The following is a 23,541-nucleotide window of genomic DNA, read 5'->3' as shown; positions in this document are numbered from 1 at the left end:
CCCCCCCCCCCCAACCCACCACTAACGTGTTCCTTCGACTGTTTCCAGGAAATGACCCAGTAGCAAAAACTGAAAAATTATTTTGCTCTCTAGCTTCCTTGCTTGGATTCATTAAACGTCGACATCATAAATTAATAACACTGTTCAACAAAAGCTCCAAGCCATTATTTCAAGACGTTCTCAAGAAAGGCACTAACTGTATACATAAAGTAGCATGGATTTGTGACCTTCAAAACATTCCTAAGAGAAAATCATAAACGCCCTGCTATACAAATCTAAGACTTGCACTTTATTTTTAATTAAGAGGAGAAAGCAAATTAACAATTTATCTCATAAATGACAATTTTATAGCCGGAACTCACCCATTCAGCAGACCATCATCAATAATACCATCAGTATTTCCATTAACTCCAGTAACAAACTCGCCATCAAATTCTGTCTTCGTATCACTGGTTTCATGTAAGACTTCGTGCTCTCTTGCTTCCTTTTCCTCTGCATCCGTAGCTATCTCTCCCTTGGTTCTATTATTGCACAAGGAGGATATGGGATGGTTGTCTTCATCTAAACTCTCTGATTCTGAGGGGATCCCAGTTTTAAAATTATTTTTAGGCTGAGAATTTTCTTCGTCATCAGATTCACTCAACTGATAGCTCTTTCTGAGCCGCCTACAGTTGCGAGTTTTATTTCTGATTTTGTTCTTGCCAAGAGTTTCATCTATTCACACCAGATTGAGAATGGTCAAACTATTGGAAATCAAATAGCATTCATATTGCGATCAGCATGATTTAAACTACTACTAAAAATGGAAAATCAAAACTTGTCTTATATATAATAAGAACAATATTGTAAATGTTTGAACATAGGTCGTCTGGGAAAATATAAGGTATCTATCTAAGGTACAACCATATAGATCCCTAAATCACATAGCATATGCCATTTTCTAACACAAAACGTGCAATTAAATTTCTCCTAGTTTAGAATATTTTTTTTCTTGAAAACGAAACAACCTCTCATTCATATAATGAAATTGATTAAAAGTTCAAGGGATACAAACTCCCAAAGGGAGTGAAAAAGACAATTAAAAAAAAAAAACCAAATACACAAAATAGAGAACCATGAACAAAAACTTATCATAGACCTAACAAAGCGCACCTCTATCGAAGAATTTCAGTAAGAAACTTAGTGAGTGCTTCACCCCTCATGCATATTAATGCACCTTGAACAAAGATAATTTATTTAAGAATCGAGGATAATAAAAACTCAAACTTCATGCACAATGTTGAAAATCGAACCAACTTGAAACTTAGGCTGCCTAGAGACATCCAAAGCTGAATATAAATTTATTTTTTCCATAATACTTCATAAAGGCAGCCTCAAAAAATGAAAGAACAATTAAACATTGAAGAGATTAAAACTTCTCTCTCATAAACAACGTTATAGGCCAAAACATCCTGGGACATGGTCTCCCAAAATCAAAAGGAGTGCGGATATAAAGCTTCACCATCCCTGAATCATGAGGATTAAGGCAGCCTCAAATACTTTGAAATGCAATAAAATCAATGCAAATAACAGCAAGCTTTAAAGGATGACTTCAATGAATGCAGAAAGAGCAGAAAATGAAGAGACGAATGCAAGGAGGAAACAAAAAAGACCCCACAGTTATTAGAGAGGGATGGTAATGCAATCAGGATACAAACCTTCTTCATTTGAAATAAGAGAGGGGGAGAAAACTTCTGGATCCTCATCATTAATAAAACTATCCTCATACTTGTCTTCGTCAGCATACTCAGAGCTCTGTGTATCAGTGTTTGCAATATCTTCTCCATAGGATTCTCTTTTTATTTAGTTAGTTAAAGAAAGATAACAAAAATTCATCATGAAACAATGCAATCAACAAGCCCCAGAAAACAAGGCATGGTAGAAGGGAGAACACAGGAAACATGGTAATTTATTGTCATAGATAGATGATATGCTTAGTAAATTGGGCATCTCAAGAAAACCCAAGCTATATGATTATCCTAACTTGAAATATAAGCGATACCCATCCTATCCTGAAAATATACAAAAAGCTTAAGACATTTTATATTTCTTATCTTGGCCTACTATTTTTTATAATTGAAGGATTGCAAATACTACACCCAAAAAGAGCTACTATACATAAATAAATATAATCAACAGAGAAGTTATCCACCCTGATGCAGAGAAACTAATGGATACGTATTATCATCATTTACATTATTGTGTCGGGAACTTCCTAGAAAATAACCAGAAAGGTGAATGCTTCGAGGACCAATAACGGAAAAAATGACTTCATCAGCCTCTTCATATTCCAAATTTAGTTGCAAACACTCAGTCTTCTCAGGAAACAATGAGCATAGATAGACAGGACTCTTATTCCCCACGTTACACTGAAGAACGCTCTTCTTTGTTGCTGTACCAAACCCCAATGTTGCCTGCGAATATCCAGATACCGCATGACATCCATGAGAAAAACCGTCTCCTTTGTTTTTTTTTTTAATCAGAAACTGAGATGAAGTATATTAAAGCCACAAAGAGGACAACCTAAGGGCAGGGGACATAGAGACCTCCATCCCAGGAAGAAACTAATACACAAAAAAAAGGGCTTCTCCAATTGCTAATTATCGAACTCATTATCCATAAATTCATATAATAATTACCAAACCCAAACAGGGACTAAAAATCAAATCTACACAACTAATACCAAGAAACTACGGCAACCCAGCTCTAAACTCTAATCACAAAGAACAAAGAGTGGAGTTTGTAATCATTACCAGTGAAACATGAAGCCTTCCTTTGAAGTCGTCGAACTTTTGGGTAAAGGGCTTTCCAGGCTTCACTTCAGTTCCTGGAAAACTAACAAACAGAAATGAGAAAACACAAAGAAAACTCAGAAAATCAAAACAATGAAAAAGCAATCGACAAATACACCCGACACTCGACAATGCTAACCAACGATCAAACTCCATAACATGATAGGAAAATTTAAATAAATAAAATAAACAATAAACAACAACAACAAATTCAATATAAAGAATAGAGCAAAAGGAGAAAAATGAAATAAAAAAGATAACAAGAAGAAAGAAATGGTGAAAATCATAGAAGGGATTGACAAGTTTACCCCAGAAAGCCATGTTTGAGTAAGCTGCAGAACTCTCCTTGCTAAAACCCTAACCCTAGCCCCTCTGAAAGCAAGCGCGCGAGAGATGAACTGGGACGCCGGTCCATGATTGGAAACGGAGTGCGATATTACAAGAAAGCCCAGTTTGAGGTGGGACCCATTGAAGTTATTTGGCGCGCTTTCTATGGCCATATAATACCGTTATGTAAAAACCAACGGTTAGGATTTATCTTTTAAAAAAGGAAAAATGTTTTTTTTTTTTTTTAATTTTGATTTTTTGTAATAAAATATATCATAGTTTTTTTTTAAGAAATAAATATACCATTTTTCTTAATAAAAACTATAAATGTACCAAAGTAATGGATAAATCTTGGCAAATGTAATTTTCACGAGAAAAGTTAAGGGAGTAATCCATCTTTAAAGTTTTGAACAAACAATCATACTTCCATATTATTACCGAGAAGAAAAAAAAATTGAATATGTTTTTTTTTTTTGAAAACATGGTCAAATTCATCCAAATTTGACAAATTTCGAGGTCAAGTATTGAAATTTCTAGTTAATTTGAGTGTTAAGATCTTATTTAAGACACGTGATTCAAATTTAAGTTAAGAAATACCCGCGAATAATATTTTAAAATTTTAAACATGAAATAAGACTTTTTTAGAGAGATAAATGATACCATTTTAAAAATGAAGAATATGACAACCGTGTATCTTTAAAAGTTGATGAAAAATGATTCAATATATTTGTTTAGCCGTGTTTTTACTATAAATATGGATCAAATACATCAAAATTTAAAATCTTGATCGATGTCATTTACCCATGTTGTCTCTTGCTCCTATTTGAATAGGTTCACCGTTAAGAAATAGTTAGAGATCCCGTAATCATCCCCTCACAGAGTACACTTATGACACCATATATCATAAATCATCTAAGGCACAACCCTCTTATATTTAACTAAAAAAATAGGTCAAATTCATTGAACGATAACATGAACTTGACAAATGTTGATCGTAGTTCAGATTTTTCTCCCACGTGTTTTCACTGATCTGTTATGCAAAGTAGAAAACAATTGTATGCTAACAGAAGGCATCATTCAAATGTGTGTGTGTGTGTGTATACATATATATATATATATATATATATATATATATAGACACATGCACAGAAGATAACAGACAATGCTAAACAGAAATATTAATAGAAAAGGATGAGCTAGAGATAACCCTTCTCTTTGCAGCTTTGGATTGCTCCGTCAAACATTTCTTCAATACCATACTTGTATTCAAAACCAGCATCCAAAAGCTTGTTTGATGAGACATTATTGAATTTGAAGCCTTCGATATCTTTCAAAGACCTACAGTCAAGCCAGTTGTGTTTATTTAATCTTTGAATTTCAAATAAACAACCAAGTCTTCGTAAACTTGATAAAATGACGGTGATATGATACGTCTAATTCAAAAAATCTTGCATGATTCGATAAATAAATGATAAAATTCAAATGATGTTAGGAACCAAACGATAAATAAATAAATAAATAGAGCCTAAGTTTTAAAAAGCAAATAGTTATCAAAGGAAGCCGAGAAACTAATATGCCGTGGAACTCACTCGGCAGAAGGAATCTGTAATTCTGGGTACTTGGCAGACAATAAGTTAGCCAATTCTTCGACTGTGATTAAGTGGGAAGAGCAAAGGTATCGCCCATTTGCATTTGGATGTTCAAAGAGAAAAATTTGTGCTCTTGCTACATCATCTACATGCACCATGTTTGATTTCAAGAGCAATCCATACTCTGCTTTATTACCTGCACAAATTTCATGTTTAACATCATTGATGCTACTCAAGTTTGAAATTCAGCAAGGGAATAAAATAACATCATGCAACTTCCTAGCTCAACCGCCTATTTGGATCGACTTTATAAGTGTTTAGAAAAGATTTGTTAAGTGTAGAACAAGTGTTTAGAACACTACGAAAGTGAATCCATAACGACTCTAAATCAGTGAATAATTCCATGATATCGTTATCGCGTTATAATTTTATAAAGATCTCTAGAAAAAAGATTCAATAAAATTTAATTATCTGCCTATTCTTCAACGAAGATTTCCAAGTCTTTCGTGCAAAGTGAAGGATACATTCAAAGAGCATAAGATACTTACCTAACACCAGGGCCATTGTCACACGAACAGAGCCAGGAAGTGTAGGACAAATGAAGGGACCAACAACATAACTTGGAAGGATACTAACAACATCCAATCCGCTCTGCTGAGAGAACTCGAGAACTGCTTTCTCGGTTAATGTCTTGGAAGTCGGGTATGATCTTCCGAATGGTGAAGCGCTATTGATGTAATCAATGTCACTCCAACAACTTTCATCCAAGATGTCTACTGTGTGGTGATTAAAATCCATGGTGACTACACTGGAAGTGTGTACAACTCGCCTTACCGTTTTTGAATCTAGACAAATTTTAAGGATGCCCAATGTTCCTTCCATCGCTTTTCTCGTCAAAACTTCCACGTCTTCTTCGTCCTTCTCATCGATTGGGGTAGCAAGATGAAAAACTCCAATGCAACCTGCAATGGCAGGAGCAAAACTGTTCGGGTCGTTGAGATCGGCATGGTATATTTGGAGTTTTTCCGATGCATTGGGTAGACTTGTCAAGAAGCCATAGTCCTTGTTCTTCTCTGTGCAGTATTAAAATGTAAACAAATTTAGATGAGGAAAGTCGAGATAGACAATTGATCTATTCAGAAATTAAAATGTAAACAAGTTAGACAAGTATTGCATAGGCTTATACCTCTTATAATATATTCTACAACAATTTTGTTTTTGGTGACTTGTTTCATAAATTCATACTTATTCAATGAAAATTTCATATGCAGTTGGATCTACTTCTTACAATCCTTAATGAATACCAAAATCTTAAAAGTAAATTAACCCAATCTTTAAGAAGCCGTTTAATATGGTATCAAATGACTCGCGGTGGGTTTGGGCTAGCAGATATTGTCCGCTTTGGCCCCTATGGCCGCCAGCCTCACGGTTTTAAAACGCACTAGAGAGAGGTTTCCAATCTTTATAAAGAGATGCCTCGTTCCCCTCTCCAACTAATGTAAAATCTCACAATCCACTCCCCTTGGGGCACAACGTCCTTGCTAGCATACCACCCGGTGTCTGGCTCTACTACCATTTGTAATAGTCCAAGCCCACCGCTAGCAGATATTGTCCGCTTTGGCTCCTTTTGCCGTCAGCCTCACGGTTTAAAATCACGTCTACTAGGGAGAGGTTTCCACACCCTTATAAAAGTATGCTTCGTTCCCCTCTCCAACCAATGAGAGATCTCACAATCCCAATCCAACCCCCTAGGGGCCCAGCGTCCTCGTTGGCACACCGTCTGGTGTCTAGCTCTAATACAATTTGTAACCGCCCATGTCCACTACTAGCAGATATTGTCCTCTTTGGCCCGTATCACCATCAGCTTCACTATTTTAGAACATGTCTATTAGGGAAAGGTTTCCACGCTCTTATAAAAGTATGCTTCGTTCGCCTCTTCAACCAACGTGAGACCTCACATAAATTAAATATATTATAACCAACTAGTTTAATGTTTGAGTTGTTCTGGAATAGGAATCAAAGAGCCAAAGACACTGCTTAAATAGCAATCAGGTGATGAACTCTCATAGTAATTTCATCAAACACCAAGCATGCAAACCTCAAAATAAGTCAAAAAAGCGAAATCAAGTAAAGAATTCATATAACATTCAAATGACTCAAGTACAGAATTGGAAGAAAGATTCAAAGCACTCATTCTTAACAAATGAATATATCCTTTACAATCCAAGAAGCTGATGTTGAAGTCAGCCATGCAAAGCCAAGAAAGCAAAACAGAGACCAAAAATGGAGAGAAGAAGGGGTGTTTTAACCTGGGTCGGCTCTGACGGTGGTAGTTACAGAGTAGCCATCCTCGAGAAGGCTCTTGATGAGCCATGAAGCTTGAAATCCAGTGCCTCCGGTTACACACACTTTCCCCTTCTCCAAATTTTCCATTTCTCGATTTCTGCCCTCCGTAGGCCATGGTGCAATCCCACGCAATTGTTTACATTGAAAAAAATTAAACCCATTTCAATTAGCTAAGAGAAACATTAAAATATTCTGCCAGAGATTAAGATTCGAATCTTCCCACATGCATATATGTATTCATAATTAATTGATTTTTCTTTTATAAATACTCATAAAAAGACACACAACAATACTAGAATGAGACATGACAAGAGGTTCTTAAGCACTTTAGAAGTCCTAGGTCTTAGAATCAGGAAATCGAATTTCATTGCGTAGAAACTACACTTAAAACTTTGACCGTCGTAATTAATCAATAGGATAATAAGTGATTTTATTAAAATCGATGCTAAATTTTCTTTTTTAAATTCTTGATTATTGAGATTCGAATCTTAAAATTAAAAAAAAAAATCAAATAATTCTCCTACAAACCGAAAAGAAAGGAGAAAACATCCCAAAGTATGATCAGACTCCAAAAATCTTCTCCTAATTTTATAAAATCTTTCGATTCTAAATTTTTTTAATGTACTTTTTGAATTACGACAAACTAAAGAGTCCTTCCTTATTGACTTTGATCTTAGACATACCTGAGTTGAGTTTTGTGGCAGTAATGACAGAGTAGCCACCCTCGAGAAGTCGATTGAAGAGACACCAACCCTGTAAATCTAGTGCCTCCTATTACTCAAACTTCCATCTCTCTGCACAGTTTGAAGAACTAAGAGATAATGTTTAAGATTTATGGCTACTTTTAGTGTACCTCGTACATTTGTGATAAGGTTTCTAACTGACTAAAGGACAAGCAATCTTAAAAATGATGGTCCCATGAAATGGGAAGTTTTTCATTTATCAGATATCATGTGGAGGCTATGTTTTTTCTCAACTCAACTCCATTTTCTCTTTCTCCCATCGTTTTGTCATTTTTCCAAATGGATAATCTGATTTTCACGAGTGTAAATTAAAGCTATATAGATGGATTAAAGCGAGTGATAATACTAACCAAAATAATTGGTTTTATTATAGAAAATTACAAAAAAAAAGTATATATATATATATATATATAAAATTTTGATATCCACAAAATTTAATGAAAAATTTCGTAGAGATGTAAAAGGAAATCGAATGCCAAGACAAAAGAACTCTCAATCCCCACCCCAATAACATCTTTAATGCTCTTAAAGATTTATTACTTTCAAAAGATTAGACAATGTAACAGGGTCACTGCTAGTAGATATTGTCCTGTATGACCCGTTATGTATCGCTGGCAGTCTCATGATTTTAAAACGCGTATACCAGGGAGAGCTTTCCACACTCTTATAAGGAATGCTTCATTCCGCTCTCCAACTGAAGTGGAATCTCACATACAACGTCTTGAAATTGCATCTCAACATCAATTAGCTAAGAGAAACATTAGAAGAGTAGATCAACTCTTTGCCTCTTCTTGCAATCATGAGGTCTCATTAATTATGTTTCTATGTTGACTACTTATCCTTTGTTTCATACAAGTAATCTTTCTCTTTGTAGCTTTCGATTGCTCCTGTAACGGCCCAGGTCCACCGCTAGCAAATATTGTTCTCTTTGGGCCTTCCCTTTCGAGCTTCCCCTCAAGACTTTAAAACGCGTATGCTAGAAGAAGGTTTCCACACCCTTATAAAGGGTGGTTTGTTCTCCTCCCTAACCAATGTGGGACATCACAATCCACCCCCTTCGAGGTCTAGCGTCCCTACTGGCTCTCATTCCTTTCTCCAATCGATGTGGGACCTCCACCAAATCCACCCCCTTTGGGGCCCAGCATCCTTAATGGCACACCGCCTCATGTCTGGCTCTCATTCCTTTCTCCAATCGATGTGGGACCTCCACCAAATCCACCCCCTTTGGGGCCCAGCATCCTTAATGGCACACCGCCTCATGTCTACCCTCCTTCGGGGAACAGCGAGAAGGTTGACACATCATTCGGTGTCTGGCTCTGATACCATTTGTACCGGCCCAGGTCCACCACTAGCAGATATTGTCCTCTTTGGGCTTTCCCTTTCGGGCTTCCCCTCAAAACTTTAAAACGCGTCTGCAAGAAGGTTTCCACACCCTTACAAAGGGTGGTTTGTTCTCCTCCCCAACCAATGTGGGACATCACAATCCACCCATGTGCACCGGCCCAGGTCCACCGCTAGCAAATATTGTCCTTTTTGGGCTTTCCCTTTCGGGCTTCCTCTCAAGACTTTAAAACGCCTCTGCTAGAAGAAGGTTTCCACACCCTTATAAAAGGTTGGTTTGTTCTCCTCCCCAACCAATGTGGGACATCACAATCCACCCCCTTCGAGGCCCAGTGTCACGGTCATGCTCGTCCAGGGCATGTCGCCCATGGCCGCATGCCCATGACAAGCCAAACCCTTGTCATGTCTTTTCATTCTAGTGTTTTTCCTTTTGTAATTCTAAGGCGTATGACGCCTCAAAAATATCATGTCTAGGCCTGCCACAGAATGTACTATAGGGGGATATGACTAGTTGTCAACTTCTCCCTACCCAAGGTTATATATGTTAAGCCGTTGTTATCTTTCTCTTGCTTGCTTATATAACGTCTCTTTCCAAAATCTCTCTTTCTAAAATCTCTCTCTCTCCTCGTTTTCTAAAACCTTCTTTTAAAACCGAGGCTAGAGGCTCGATCGTACGTCGCTTGGCCATAGGTGACGCAAGAACAAATTGACTTAAGCTCACTTGTCGCTGAAAAGTGAGTGCCGCACAATCGCTAGTCCGCTGCCTTCGAAAGCGCGATTGTGTCACCCAGCATCCTCGCTGGCACTCGTTCCTTTCTCCAATCGATGTGGGACCCCACTAATTTTTTTTTTTTTTGGAGCAAAAGACAAGTAAATGTCCAAAGACATTCAATGTAAATACAAAATGAACATATATACTTATATAAGTAAATGAATTATGAGATTACAAAAGAGGGAAAGAGCTGAAGAATATTTTCCAAGGAAACATCATGACCTGCAACAAAAACGCTTTCAATGCAGCCATTTCATATGAATTTGTATTACAAGCAAAAGAAAATATGAGAGGGAAAGGATGGCTGCCTAACTCACCGCTCACTTTTTCATGGTTAAGTTTAGGGCATGGCTCCAGAGAAGGAGTCGAGCCTTGATTAAGGGGAGGTTGTTCGAGAGCTCCATAAGCCTTAAAGGAGGCTTCTAATGTACTTTGTTCGAGGGGAGGATTGATGAGGATTATTATTGGGAGTGAGTCCCACATTAGCTAATTTAGTGAAAGATCATGGGTTTATAAGTGATGAATACTATCTCCATTGGTATGAGGCCTTTTGGGGAAGCCCAAAGCAAAGGCATGACAGCTTATGCTCAAAGTGGACAATATCATACCATTGTAGAGGGTTGTGATTTCTAACAGTTCCATCAAATATTTCTTCGATACAATACTTGTATGGAAAACAAGCATACAAAAGCTTCATCGATGCGACATTACTGAATATGTAGCCTTTAGTATCTTTCAAAGACCTGTAGCCAAACCAGTTGTGTTTGTTCAATCTCTCGACTTCAAATAAATAACTAACTCACAAACACAATATGATGCTCCCAAGTCTAAGATTTTAGTAAGTGAATGAATATTCAAACATCAAACAACTTCTTAGCTTAACGACCTATTTGGATCGACTTCCTAAATTCCATCAAAATCAATCAAATGGGCATCTCATAACAACGTGCAAGCATTGGTATTAACAACTTGCACTAAACATTAACATAATCTAACGTTATGAGACATAATTCAAACGTTCAGTAGTTCAGTAATTGAAACTTTTAAGAAGTTTGAGGATTTTAAAGGGATACGATGCTCAAAAGAAGTTCGAAAACAACTTATAATTTAAAAAAGATCCAGTGAACTATTTTGTTCCTTCAATTGTTCTTCTCGTCGACACTTTAACGGCTTCTTTGTCATCTAGATCAATTGGGGTAGCAAGATGAAAATATCACAACCCAATTTTTGAGGTTACGAGAAATTGGACTACAATGAAAAGACGAAATCAGACACAAATAAAACAAAACATGGAAAAGGTAGAAAAACGGTAAAGTATCGCACAGTTTAAAAGACATATACTTCAAAAAAAAAGAAAAAAAAAATTGAATTCTTAGTTAAAATTCAAAAACAAAATTAAGTTTTTACTTCCAGTCCTTGAGGTCAATTTAGTTGAACTTAAGTCTCTCAATTTTCAAACTCGAACATTTTCGAGTTTGGAACAATCTTGCTTTTGGCTCATACCATTAATACCTTTGGCTATTTTGTAAACTTTGGATATATTGGGCTAAATAAATCATATTTATTATTACTTTTTTCCTCTTCTTCCTCTATACATGTTTTCTCAGCCCTCTGTCTAGCTTGTGTTGACATATCTCTGACACTAATTTGAAACATTCTTTGGCTCTGATCTGTCTAGCCAGCCAACACTGATTTGGAATGTTTTCGTTCCATATTTTCCAGATCTAAGAAATCTGAAAAAAAAAAATTGTTTTTCTTTTTCCGGGTTTGTGATCTACCAGCTCACTGCTGAACGCCAACATTTGTGGGTTCGTGGTAGAATCGCAGTTGCATGTATGCATGGATGAGTCACAATAATTGGTTTTTAGAGAATGTCTACCACCCTAAAGAACATGATTTGTTTCACCTAAAACAAAAATCTTACTTCTCTTTGGATGGGTGGCTGGATAAAATAAATAGCATCCATCCATGGCAATACTTGCCTTCTTGAAAAGGTCTTCCATAACCGCAGTAAAAGATGAATTTACATGACTTTTACCAATATAAAAAGATATAGGTATTAACTAAATCACTAGGCATTATGTAAAATTATAATTATAATTAAGGCATAGATATAATTAAAATAATTAAAGTCATTCATTCAACATTCCCTCAACGTTCCCCCACAGCTATGAATGACGTAATTAAGGTACAACACTCCCCCACAAGCTGTGAATAGATGTCATCCATTCCCAGCTTGACTGGATAGGATTATGTGCAATATTGATCGCACGACTTTAACGTCAAGTTATGACATCAACGGTAGCTGCAATGGCTCCAAATAAATTTGGTCAAGGTGGAAGATCGGTAACTATGAAGACTTTGAATAAATTTGGTCAAGTGGAAAATCGATAGCTATAAAGGCAATTTCATCAAGGTGGTAGATTGGTAGCCCTCAGAATAAATTTGGTCACCGTGGAAGATGCTACACCTATTAATCACACCTCGGGACCATGTGGAAGTGTAAATCATTTCTTCATACCATTTATAATTAAAAAAAAAAAAAAAAAGAGAGCTAGGTAACAATTTAACTACCTAGATATTAGGAAATAATATAAGTACATGGTACAAATATAAAACCATACAAAAAATATATCTAACTAAATCAGTAACAATATAGTTATAACTAAGACTAAGATCTAGATAGATATGATTGAAGTCAATGAGGCATCATAAACAAAGACAAACGGGTAATTGAAAATATTGAAAAAGGCAGCAGGTACAGAGTTTAGGGTGTATATAGAACAACGATTTCAAATAATGAAAAATATTGGAACAGAATTTAGAATGGCACATACCACATTCCCGAATAATTTATGACTATATTTCATAGAAATCTAGTTGCTTTACGCTCTAGTAATAAAAGTTTCATTTCACATATAGAATGAGGAATAATACAATTTCGAAGAACACACCTTCCAAGGCTTTGAATCCTCCGAATTGGCTGCTCCTACCATTTCGTACAATAGTCCAGAGAAAAGCTCAGCTATATGCATAAGAATGAATTGCCAATATCGTCTACCATCGACAATGAAATCAGCAACTAAGTTTTATTGTTGAGGATTTTTGGGAGAGAAGTCTCACATTGGCTAATTAAAAGGTTGATCGTGGGTTTATAAGTAAGTAATACATCTCTATTGATATGAAGTCTTTTGGGGAAACCAAAAGTAAAGTCATTAAAGCTTATGCTCAAAGTGGACAATATCATACCATTGTGGAGGGCCGTGATTCCTAACATGTTTTTTTTCACTTTCTTATCCCTTCTTTTTTTTTTTCTTCTCTCTTCCCTTCTTCCCCATTGTCATAAAAAAAATGTACCATGTTTTAAATATGAACGAAAAAGAATCACTGTGAATTGACGGAGAAAGCCCCCTTCAGTTCATACCCAAAAGAAGGCGATTTCCCTTCGCAAATAACTAAAGAATGGACCAAAAATACTTCCAAATGAAAATTTTAAAGGTGAAATTATTGAGTTTGAAAACTCATGCATCTAAATGCCATTACTAAAATAGACATTAATGACCAACTTTGGGTCTAAGAATACTAATTAATCCAATCCCATAAACACACAGAACCAAGACATGCCCTTAAAAGAGTGGTAACCTCTGAGGAGCTGTAATGCAAATTACATAACACTTGTATGCCAACAGAAGCCAGCATTCGAACATATATATATATATATATATATATATATATATATATTCAGAAGATAACAGACTGGTAAACAGAAATAGATACCACTTCCTTGAGAAAGACAATTGTAACATACATATCTTATACGGGCTAAAGCCTAGAAGAACTAACCACATCAAATTATTGGCCTCTTTTTGCAATCATGAGGAGCTTTTATTAATACCGTTCCATGCTTACTACTTATTTGTTTCATGGAGATAACCCTTCTCTTTGCAGCTTTGGATTGCTCCATCAAACATTTCTTCAATACCATATTTGTATTGGAAACCAGCATCCAAAAGCTTCTTTGAAGAGACATCACTGAATAGGTAGCCTTTGACATCTTTCAAAGACCTGCAGTCGAATCAGTTGTATTTATTTAATCCCCAAACTTCAAATAAACAACTTTGTCTTACTTCGAACCTTTAAAGTCCATCTTGTGAAATTGATAATGATGACGATGTAATATGCTTAATGGAAAATTCTTGCATGATTTGATAAATAAATGATAAAAAAGAAGTGAACAGTTAAACAAAAAGGTCTATAAAAGAGATTTGATTTGTTGTTTCAAAATAGGGGCATATTGTATACCAAACTTCATTTTGACTGAGTATCAACTTTCTTCTATCATCTACCAATCAAATTGGGCCAAACCAATCAATATTTATCCAATAAGCATATACGGAAGGGCTACATAGAATCACAAATTCAAAAAAATTATAAATAAACACCACGATCATTAACCTTGTTAAGACCCCATTTGATAGCCAAATTCCAAACAAACAAAAAAAATCAAGTTTTTTAGAACTATTTTTTAGTTTCCAATACTTGGATTGGATTTTGAAAACATGTCTAAAAAGAGGACAATAAAATAACAGAATCAACATGTAGAAGTAATGTTTTTAAACCTAATTTTCAAAAAACCAAAAATAAAAAATCAAATGATTATCGAAGGCTAAATTTGCAATATTACTAAGAGAAAAGATTCTGTAATGATAATGGGAAACTAATATGCAGTGGAACTCACTCAGAAGATGGTATCTGAAATTCTGGGTACTTGGCAGAAAAGAGATTAACCAATTCTTCCAATGTGATTATGTGGGAAGAGCAAACATATCGCCCGTTTGCATTTGGATGTTCAAAGAGAAAAATGTGTGCTCTTGCCACATCATCTACATGCACCATGTTTGATTTTAAGATCAATCCATAATCTGCTTTATTACCTGCACAAGTTTCATGTTTAATATCACTTTGGAACTAAGTCATAAACAGAGTGTAATTTACTAATTTCCAATCATCTGCAAAAGAAGCTAGAGGGCTCACATTGATGCTACTCAAGTTCGAAATTCAGAAAGGGAATAAAATATTTAAACATCACGCAACTTCCTAGCTTAACGGCCTATTTGGATTGACTTTCCAAGTGCTTACAAAAGCTTTGTTAAGTGTAAAACAAGTGTTTAGAACACTACGAAAGTCAATCCATAATGGCCCTAAATTAGAGCATAATTCCATGGAGTCGTATGGACCATGAACTCAGTCAGCTCATAATATCATTATAGCTATTGCCAAAGAACAGAGATAAAAGAGGTATCCCAAGCAAAATGAAGATAGGAAATGTTTCCTATAATTAAAATTTGCACTAAATTGAAATTTTAGTTCTTAAAATCTTGAAACTTGAGTCTGTATAGTCTCTAAACTTTAAAAGTTCAAATTGAATTACAGTCTATGTAGTCCTTATCATTTATACCATCCCCAAAATAATGACATAGCATTGCATGCTCATTAACTTATTCAACTATATGTTACATCAGCCAATTCAATCAAAATCGATCAAATGGGCATGTCATAATAACATTCAGTCATTCGTATTAATGGCTTGCACTAAACAAAAACATAATGTTTAACTTCTGAGACGTAATTCAAATGTTCTGTAATTGGACCCTATAAGAGGTTGAGGATTAAAAAGGAAACAATGCTCAAAAGTTCAAAAACAATATATAATTTTATAGAGATCAAATGCCAAATATGTCTCTAGCAATAAGATTCAGTAAAACTTAGGCATCTGCCTACTCTTCACTGAAGATTCCAAGTCGACGTGCAAAGTGCAAGATGCATTCAACGAGCATAAGATACTTTAAACATTAAAAAAAAGTACCTGACATCAAAGACGTTGTCACACGAATAGAGTCAGGAAGTCTAGGACAAATGAAGGGACCAACAACATAAGTTGGAAGGACAGTGACAACTTCCAATCCGTATTGTTGAGAGAACTCAAGAACTGCTCGCTCAGTTAATGTCTTAGAAATCGGGTATGATCTTCCAAATGGTGCAATACTATTGATGTAATCAATGTCACTCCAACAACTTTCATCCAAAAAGTCTACTGTGTGGTGATTAAACTGCATGGTGGCTGCCGCGGAAGTGTATACAACTCGCCTGACCGTTTTTGAATCTAGACAAACTTTAAGGATGCCCAGTGTTCCTTCAATCGTTCTTCTAGTCAACACTTCCACACCTTCTTTGTCACTCGCATCAATTGGGGTAGCAAGATGAAAGACTCCAATGCAACCTGCAATGGCAGGAGCAAAACTATTCGGTTCGTCGAGATCAGCATGGTATATTTGGAGTTTTTCTGATGCTCCGGGTAGACTTGTCAAGAATCCATAGTCCTTTCTCATCTCTGCGCCGTATTAAAATGTAAACAAATTTAGATGAGGAAAGCCGAGTTACACAATTGATCGATTTGGAAATTAAAATGTAAACAAGTTTACATACAGAAAACTAGTTAGAAAAGTATTGCACAAGCTTATACCTCTTATAATATAATCAATAACGATTTAGTTATTGGTGGTTTGTTTTATAAATTCATACTTGTTCAATGGAAACTTCATTTGTAGTTGGATCTACTTCTTAAAATCCTTAATGAATTCCAAAAACTTAAAAGCAGAAAGAAGAAACAAAATTATTAACACCGAGTCTTCGATGGCAAGGGTATAATATAGTAACCAATCCACTTGAACTTCGCGGCAGCTTAATATGGATCTAAAGAGCCAAAGACACTGCGCTTAAATAGCAGTCAAGTGATCAACTCTCATAGTAATTTCATCAAACACCTAGCATGCAAACCTCAAAAGAAGTAAAAAAAAAGTGAAATCCAGTAAAGAATTCATATAACATTCAAATGACTCAAGTACAGAATTGGAAAGAGATTATCCTTTACGATCCAAGAAGCTGATCTCGAAGTCAACCATGCAAAGCCAAGAAATCAAAACAGAGACCAAAAATGGAAAGGAGAAAGGGGTCTTGTTTACCTGGGTCGGCTCTAACAGTGGTGGTTACAGAGTAGCCCTTCTCGAGAAGGCTCTTGATCAGCCATGACGCTATAAATCCAGTGCCTCCTGTTACACACACCTTCCCCTTTGCGCCATTTTCCATTTCTCTCGATTTCTGCCCTTTCCAGAAACGATTTGTAAAGGTTGCAACCCCACGCAATTGTTTATATCAGGAAATAAATTAATACCCATTTCATGTGTTCATCACACTTTTAGAAATATTGGGATTTTACCTAACTTTCTATCGTAATGGAGAATTTCCAATTCTCGCTTCTACCAATAAAAAGAGAAATATAACCGTTGACTTGAAAGTTATTATCAACAATAACGACCAATCTTTAACCTTTTAGTCAAAACTTTTGACTAAAGATCATAGTTTAAATAATTCTTAATTTTGATTATTGTACTAATATAATTTTATTATATTTATTTATTTAAAAATAATTATTAAAATTATTCGCGTAAAGCATATTATTCTTAATATATTTATTAATAAATGAAAACGAAAATTAAATTAATTTAATAATTTAACTAAAGAATAACAATTATTTTTTTAATTTTTATAATATTTATTAATAAATTAAACTTAAACTTAAACTTAAATTAGATGAGTAATTTGACGTAATAAAAACAAATTAGCTATTAACAATTAATTTTCTAAAGTTAACTAATATAAAATAAGATTACTATTTGTTGGTATGAAATTATTATAGATATATTTATATAAAAAAGATTTTGAATTTTTTTTTTTAATCGATTAAAAAATACATTTTCGAACTTTCAAGAATATACGTGGAGCTCTCGCGAAGTTAGCCGTGGTATATAAAGTAAAAAGCCCGCAAGATCCTCAACGGCCACTTGCGAAGAACCTCGGCTTTTCTGGTTTCTTCTTTACATTTCTACCTGTTCTCGGCTTCCTCAATCCCTCAAGAATTAACAGGTAATTCCAATTTTCTCGTTCTTCATTTTTCCTAGCAGACTGTAGTAACGGAACAAATCGTTCAATGTTTCTTGATTTGGTTCATTGCTGACTTAATTTGGCTGAGGATGGAGATTAGTACTAGTTTATCTTTTTCTCGATTTTCAAATTTATGTTGTGTTTTTGGGATCGGAGTCTCGAAATTACTATTTATTGCTGGAATTATCAAGAATCTGAACGGGATGGAAATGTGGTGCACGGATGCTGTGTCTTTTCCCATTTGAATGAGGTTTTGAGTTGATTATTGTAGCTCTTGGCTTCTTACCTGTTGCTGTTATTGTTTTTAAGTTTAACGAAATCAGAGAGATTGGTGTATTTCATTCATATCTTTTTTCATCCCACTCAACTGTGTTATTGGCATGCATGTTCATTACTAAACTTTGCCACTGTGGACTGTTTTCTTTTTTGTTGGAGCTTCTCTAAATTTCTATTTGTTCACAGAAATTAGCAGATATAATATGCAGCAAAGGGGAGGAGCAGAAGGGAAGGACTCGCTTTTCTCAAGCGACTTCATGGGTGGTTTCCCTGGATTTGGTTTATTTGGATCCCACAGAAGTATGATGTCTAGCCTTTTTGGGGAGAGGGATCCATTTGATGATCCTTTCTTTACTCGCCCTTTCAATAGCATGCTTGAGCCGAGTGTATCCAATTCCCATGCTGCTGCATATGATAAGGAGAAGAAAGATAGGGCACAGGGACTTGTGATTCAAGAAATCTCATCTGATGAGGAGAGGGAGGTAGATGACGATCTTGTGAACCAGAAACAGGACAAGAATGAGAATAGTTATGGGTCAGACAAGGAGCCATCAGTTGAGCATCCTGATGATCCTAATGATGGTAATTGAGCTGTGATTTTGATGTTCTTTGGTTACGTGAACTGTGTTATTCAAAATTTACCATGCTTCAATCATTTTATTGTTTGATGTTCTAGAGCGCCAGATAATAACTCGTAGAGGTAGTGAAGATAATAGTTTTGGAGCTCAGCCAAAGGCTAGTAAGTCCAGTATGCATACTTGCAAAGTCACATATGGCGGTGTAGATGGAGCATATTACACTTCTACTAGAACTAGAAGGGTAGATAATGAGGGAGTAAGTCAAATTCTTCTGGAATGACTGTAAACTTTATGCATAAAGTACTGGGTTTTGATAGCAGGTTTTATGAATCAGGTATTGCTTGAAGAGACGAAAGAAGCCGATAAGACAACAGGTCAGGCCACTCATAGGATCTCTAGAGGAATTCATGATAAGGTATAGATTGATAATGGAACTCTGATACTTCAAGGACTGATAGATTGTTTGACTTCACCATGTCTTGTCCTTGATTATCTTTAATGATGGCTTGACATTGAATTCATGTAAACCTAGGAAATTCTCAAAACCTAGTCTGAAATTGTTTTTCCCTTCAAGTTTTCTTCTCGTTTCATATAAGTTTTAAGTGGTCCTTTTGTCAGTATTGTGAACCATGTATCTAATACAAATAGCTGCTTGAAATGAAAGACTTTGGTTCTTTTCTGAAAAGGGGACAGTATTTGGTGCAGTCGGACTCCATTAGTGTCGTTATTATATGTGTAATTTTAAATTTGTGCCCAATAAGTGAAAATTGTTTCTTATTATATTTGTAATCCAATCGTTTCCATTAAGAGCGGCAGGGTTATATTTTTCCAATTTGTATGTGATGCAGTGTGTTACATGCTTCATTTTCACATCATTTTCTGTGTATTTCTTTCCGATATTCGTTTGTAGCCTCCATTGCTTGAGATATGAAGTTGAATTAGAAAGCTGGGTACTAAACCAATTGCTTTACCTCTGCAGGGTCATTCAGTTACAAGGAAGCTGAACCCAGATGGTAAAGTGGACGTACTTCAGACTCTGCACAATCTGAATGAAGGTCTACTCTGTCTGTTCAACCATAATTAATGATTATCTGGTTTTTTTCATGTTAAAGCTATAACACTGTGTCGCAATACTTTTCATACAGAAGAACTTGCTGGCTTTGAAAAAGCATGGAAAGGTAATTTTCAAGGGCATCAAAATGTTCCAAAAGGTGGATTTCATATGGATCCCAGTGCAGGTAATCTGATTATTTGCTTTTCCAAAAGCATCTTTCTCATCCACTCTAACCCCATTTTGAACATCATATCCTCCATTCCAATACAAAGGAGAGAGTTTCTTTCTTAAATAAGTATGCCTGCCGAGTAGTTCGGTTTGGTTAGGTTGGTAACCTCTCAATACACAAATAGAGAAAAGAAATTTCACAGACGACCTGTGCATCCTCATCACCTCTGAGATGAAGTATATATTATACATGTTCTGCTGTTTTTTCCCAAGACATTCTCTGCAAAATATCCTTTTGGCACTTCAGTTTGCTCTTTGGTGTCGGTGTTTAATTTTGATCAACATTGACGATGCAGAATCTAGTGGCAGTAGAAACAGAGAGATGATCAGTCGGGGTTTTCCATCTTTTTCTGAAAGGAAATATGAACATGGTGGTGGTGCAAGGGAGAGATCTGGTTCTGGTGGAACCAAAAAAGTAATCAGGATCAACATAGAATAGAAGGCGATGGAAGAGATCTTGGCATAGTTGATGGAAGTAGAATCTTCTCTCTTTTGAGGGATGATAGTTTTATGTTATATAGGTTGCTTTTTGCAAATTCAAACATTTAGTTCATTTACTGTAGTTTAGTTCATATAGTGTAGTTCCTACTTAAAACATTCAAGGATAGTGGTGGTTATACAGTATCGAAGTGGTCTAGACTACAGATATGGGATAAGGGTGCCTGTACAAGTTAGTGTAGTTAGTGTATTGTATTATTCCTGTTACAAATGGTTTAATGTTCGAAGGTTTTAATTTCCATTTAGACCTTTTTAACTGATAAAAAATAATGTTCACTTTCAAAGCTTTACAAATAGACGATAATTTTTTTAAAAAACTTTTAAATTTTTATAATAAAATTTATAGACATATTTTTATTAACTTGGATTATAAGAAGAAAAAAACCCGTCATTTTCAAGTGTAAAAAACGTGGTTTAAAAAACAATAATACTCTCGAAATTCTTGTAAATTAAAATGAGATAAAAAACACTATACAAATAAATTATGTAAATTGAATTTAATATTATGTACGGGTGGAAACTTTTAAATTTTAGTAAATCTATAATTTTATATAACTTTAAATTTTTTTTAAAAAGAATTATTGATGGGCTGGCCCAGAGGCCCAGCCCAGAATGCAGTGCAAATTTACCGATCAAAATTATCAAAACCCTAATAGCAGGGATTGTTAGGCAGTGTTTCAGCAAAGGAGCCGGCGAAGTTGTAGTTCAACCTTAGAGGATCAGAATCAGTTTCTTATCCACGCGCCGTCGCAATGGGTCGTATGCATAGTCGAGGGTTCGCCTTTACTTTCAGTGAACAAATCTTGCGTTTAAGCTTCATCGGAAAATCTGTTTATACATCCCTAATAACTCTTTTTTACTCTATTTATTTCTATTTTCAGTAAGGGTATTTCAGCTTCGGCACTGCCTTACAAAAGGACGCCGCCAAGTTGGCTGAAGATCTCTTCTCAGGATGTGAGAATTCCTCTCCCAAGTTCTTAACTTTTTTTTTTTTTTTTTTGTTGGATTGGGCTTCGACCTTCTAATTGATTTGAAATAGAAAACTATGGAATGGAAAATGTGCGGTAAAATGTAGATTTCATCTAATTCTATTATGTTATGGAGCCTTTCAATCACGAGTTAATATCGAGGTTTTCAATGTTTTTATGATGATTGAGTTTCGTGATCTTTCAGTAATTGAGCAGGAAAATGTCATAGGTTATTATTATTGATCACGAAGGTAGCTCCTGTAAGATTGTTTGTGTGATTGGCAAATAATTGAAATTGCAGTCGTTAATTTGGTGGGGGCATGGTGATGTGTTTTTTAGTGCATCTGAGTGCCAAATTTGATGGTTATTCTCTTGTATATCTAAGAAAACTGATCAATTTCTTCCCTGGAATGCCATTTTAGATGTTAGTCATTCGAAATGAAGGGAGGTTAATTTCTGTACTATCTGTAGAAATTGATGTCTTTTCTTTTGCCATTCAGGTTGCCGAGAACATTTGCAAATTTGCCAAGAAGGGTTTGACACCATCTCAAATTGGTGTTATTCTCCGTGATTCTCACGGGATTGCTCAGGTCAAAAGTGTAACTGGGAGTAAGATTTTGCGCATATTGAAGGCTCATGGTGAGCCCTATCTACCCTTTCTCCACCAATTTTCTTCTCTTTTATACTATAGTTAGAATTATTTTGTGATTTATATGTCCATTTTTTCTTTCTCGGCTCAGGGCTAGCTCCTGAAATACCGGAGGATCTTTACCATCTCATCAAGAAAGCTGTTTCGATCAGAAAGCATTTGGAAAGGAACAGGAAAGACAAGGATTCCAAATTCAGGTTGATTTTGGTGGAGAGCAGGATCCATCGCCTTGCCCGGTATTACAAGAAGACTAAGAAGCTCCCTCCCGTGTGGAAATAGTAAGTATTTTAAGGCACAGAATAACATAAATTATTTAGTATCTTCACTTTTGCATGAAAAAGTCGCATAGCTTACGTTAAATTCATATTCTCACATGCTGCTGATCTTTAGCTTTTAAACTCTGTCTAATTCTGGGAAGATACGGTTAAAAGAGAAATTGCGTTAAGATGATAGCTAGTGGACACCTGTTTGGTTTCCTTATCAAAACAGTACCTGAATTTTTCTTCTTTTTTGTCTCTGTATTTTTGTTTTGAGTTCAACAAATGGGGATGGTGGGGATTAATTTAATTTTAGGGGGACGTATAGGTGCGTGGCACCAACTAGATTTATCTCATAAAACATGGACTAAAATGTAGCATTGTAACGGTTCAATACTCGTAGCATGTTGGATTGCCAAACTGCAAAGTGTATGTAGAGAGTTGCATCTAGATTCTAGACTCTAGACTCGAGAATATATAACGTGGTGTCCATTATTTGCATTATGCTCATAGCCCACTCCCTTTATCTCCTTAAGAAGTGAAAACAATAAGTTATTAACTTTTAGGTTCGTACCTGAAATCTTAAGTGTGTATCTCCAAACATCTCAAATTCTTACCATTAGGACGAGGACAACTTTGATAGTCTTCGCGAAATGTTGAAGAACATATTCAATTTTGTTGGTTTGTGATCTTTTCTTCAATGCCGAGCTGTCTAATTGAATGTGGATGTCATTTTTTTACAGTGAATCCACCACAGCCAGCACCCTTGTGGCTTAGAAGCAAGCTTTTGGTGATGACTAAGAGAAAGCAAGGAGTTATTTTGGCGATTCAACTTTCCATTAAGAACCATGTTTAATATTTTATCAGTAACTCACTTCGGCAGTTATCCATCTTGTACCTCACTTTGGATTCATTATTGCAAATTTGATTTCTGCAATGCTTTTGTGAATGACTTTGCCTGTTGAATGGCTCGTATGGGTGCAAGTTTTAAGTGGTTCGAATTTAGCTCAAATTTTTAATTGAAATTAGTGATCTTGAAATTGATCAATGGAAAATAACTAATCGACCTGAAACAGTTCGAAA

The 23,541-nt window shown here is 35.6% G+C and overlaps 5 protein-coding genes across 9 annotated transcripts in view; 2 read left to right on the top strand and 3 right to left on the bottom strand.

Moving 5' to 3' along the window:
• Positions 1–3,258, bottom strand: part of LOC111460206 (peptidyl-prolyl cis-trans isomerase FKBP43-like) — a 6,559-nt gene extending 3,301 nt beyond the window's left edge. Inside the window, exons 1-5 of the mRNA XM_023103346.1 lie at positions 3,140–3,258; positions 2,793–2,866; positions 2,218–2,453; positions 1,698–1,834; positions 363–714 (exon numbers count right to left, since the gene is read on the bottom strand). Coding sequence (XP_022959114.1) covers positions 363–714; positions 1,698–1,834; positions 2,218–2,453; positions 2,793–2,866; positions 3,140–3,152 — 812 coding nt within the window. The 5' untranslated portion in view covers positions 3,153–3,258. The remainder of the gene's footprint in view (positions 1–362; positions 715–1,697; positions 1,835–2,217; positions 2,454–2,792; positions 2,867–3,139) is intronic.
• Positions 3,259–4,153: 895 nt separating this feature from the next.
• Positions 4,154–8,188, bottom strand: LOC111460208 (vestitone reductase-like). Of its 2 annotated transcripts, XR_002713391.1 has the most exons (6): positions 7,777–8,188; positions 7,057–7,190; positions 5,296–5,820; positions 4,748–4,943; positions 4,284–4,496; positions 4,154–4,253 (listed from the first exon to the last, which is right to left on the bottom strand). XR_002713391.1 is itself a non-coding variant. In XM_023103348.1 (5 exons), exons 2-5 carry the CDS (start codon positions 7,178–7,180, stop codon positions 4,355–4,357), a joined length of 987 nt encoding a protein of 328 aa, XP_022959116.1. In that variant the 5' UTR covers positions 7,181–7,190; positions 7,777–8,188; the 3' UTR covers positions 4,154–4,354. The 2 variants fall into 2 exon arrangements, 1 of the variants encoding a protein (XP_022959116.1); XM_023103348.1 differs by having other exon boundaries at positions 4,154–4,496.
• Positions 8,189–11,087: 2,899 nt separating this feature from the next.
• On the bottom strand, positions 11,088–17,190 carry LOC111460207 (vestitone reductase-like). Of its 3 annotated transcripts, XR_002713389.1 has the most exons (6): positions 16,972–17,189; positions 15,816–16,340; positions 14,688–14,883; positions 13,793–14,014; positions 12,904–12,959; positions 11,088–11,197 (listed from the first exon to the last, which is right to left on the bottom strand). XR_002713389.1 is itself a non-coding variant. In XM_023103347.1 (4 exons), the coding sequence occupies exons 1-4, from the start codon at positions 17,093–17,095 to the stop codon at positions 13,858–13,860; spliced, it is 1,002 nt and encodes a 333-aa protein (XP_022959115.1). In that variant the 5' UTR covers positions 17,096–17,190; the 3' UTR covers positions 13,664–13,857. The 3 variants fall into 3 exon arrangements, 1 of the variants encoding a protein (XP_022959115.1); XR_002713390.1 differs by lacking the exon at positions 11,088–11,197 and having other exon boundaries at positions 12,668–12,959; XM_023103347.1 differs by lacking the exons at positions 11,088–11,197; positions 12,904–12,959 and having other exon boundaries at positions 13,664–14,014; positions 16,972–17,190.
• Positions 17,191–17,817: 627 nt separating this feature from the next.
• On the top strand, positions 17,818–20,599 carry LOC111459979. 2 transcript variants are annotated; one of them, XM_023103056.1, is made up of 7 exons: positions 17,818–17,932; positions 18,386–18,808; positions 18,903–19,060; positions 19,139–19,219; positions 19,784–19,859; positions 19,950–20,042; positions 20,383–20,599. In XM_023103056.1, exons 2-7 carry the CDS (start codon positions 18,430–18,432, stop codon positions 20,523–20,525), a joined length of 930 nt encoding a protein of 309 aa, XP_022958824.1. In that variant the 5' UTR covers positions 17,818–17,932; positions 18,386–18,429; the 3' UTR covers positions 20,526–20,599. The 2 variants fall into 2 exon arrangements, with proteins under 2 accessions (XP_022958824.1, XP_022958825.1); XM_023103057.1 differs by having other exon boundaries at positions 17,832–17,932; positions 18,413–18,808.
• A 623-nt stretch (positions 20,600–21,222) lies between these two features.
• LOC111460467 (40S ribosomal protein S13-like) lies at positions 21,223–23,442 on the top strand. The gene is made up of 5 exons (XM_023103739.1): positions 21,223–21,359; positions 21,466–21,538; positions 22,053–22,191; positions 22,293–22,479; positions 23,202–23,442. The coding sequence occupies exons 1-5, from the start codon at positions 21,337–21,339 to the stop codon at positions 23,233–23,235; spliced, it is 456 nt and encodes a 151-aa protein (XP_022959507.1). The 5' UTR covers positions 21,223–21,336; the 3' UTR covers positions 23,236–23,442.
• Positions 23,443–23,541: the final 99 nt, after the last annotated feature.

This window comes from Cucurbita moschata, unplaced genomic scaffold (genome assembly GCF_002738365.1).
Source record: "Cucurbita moschata cultivar Rifu unplaced genomic scaffold, Cmos_1.0 Cmo_Scf00023, whole genome shotgun sequence".
In the NCBI taxonomy this organism is placed as follows: Eukaryota; Viridiplantae; Streptophyta; class Magnoliopsida; order Cucurbitales; family Cucurbitaceae; genus Cucurbita; species Cucurbita moschata.
This window is presented reverse-complemented; position numbering and strand designations above follow the sequence as displayed.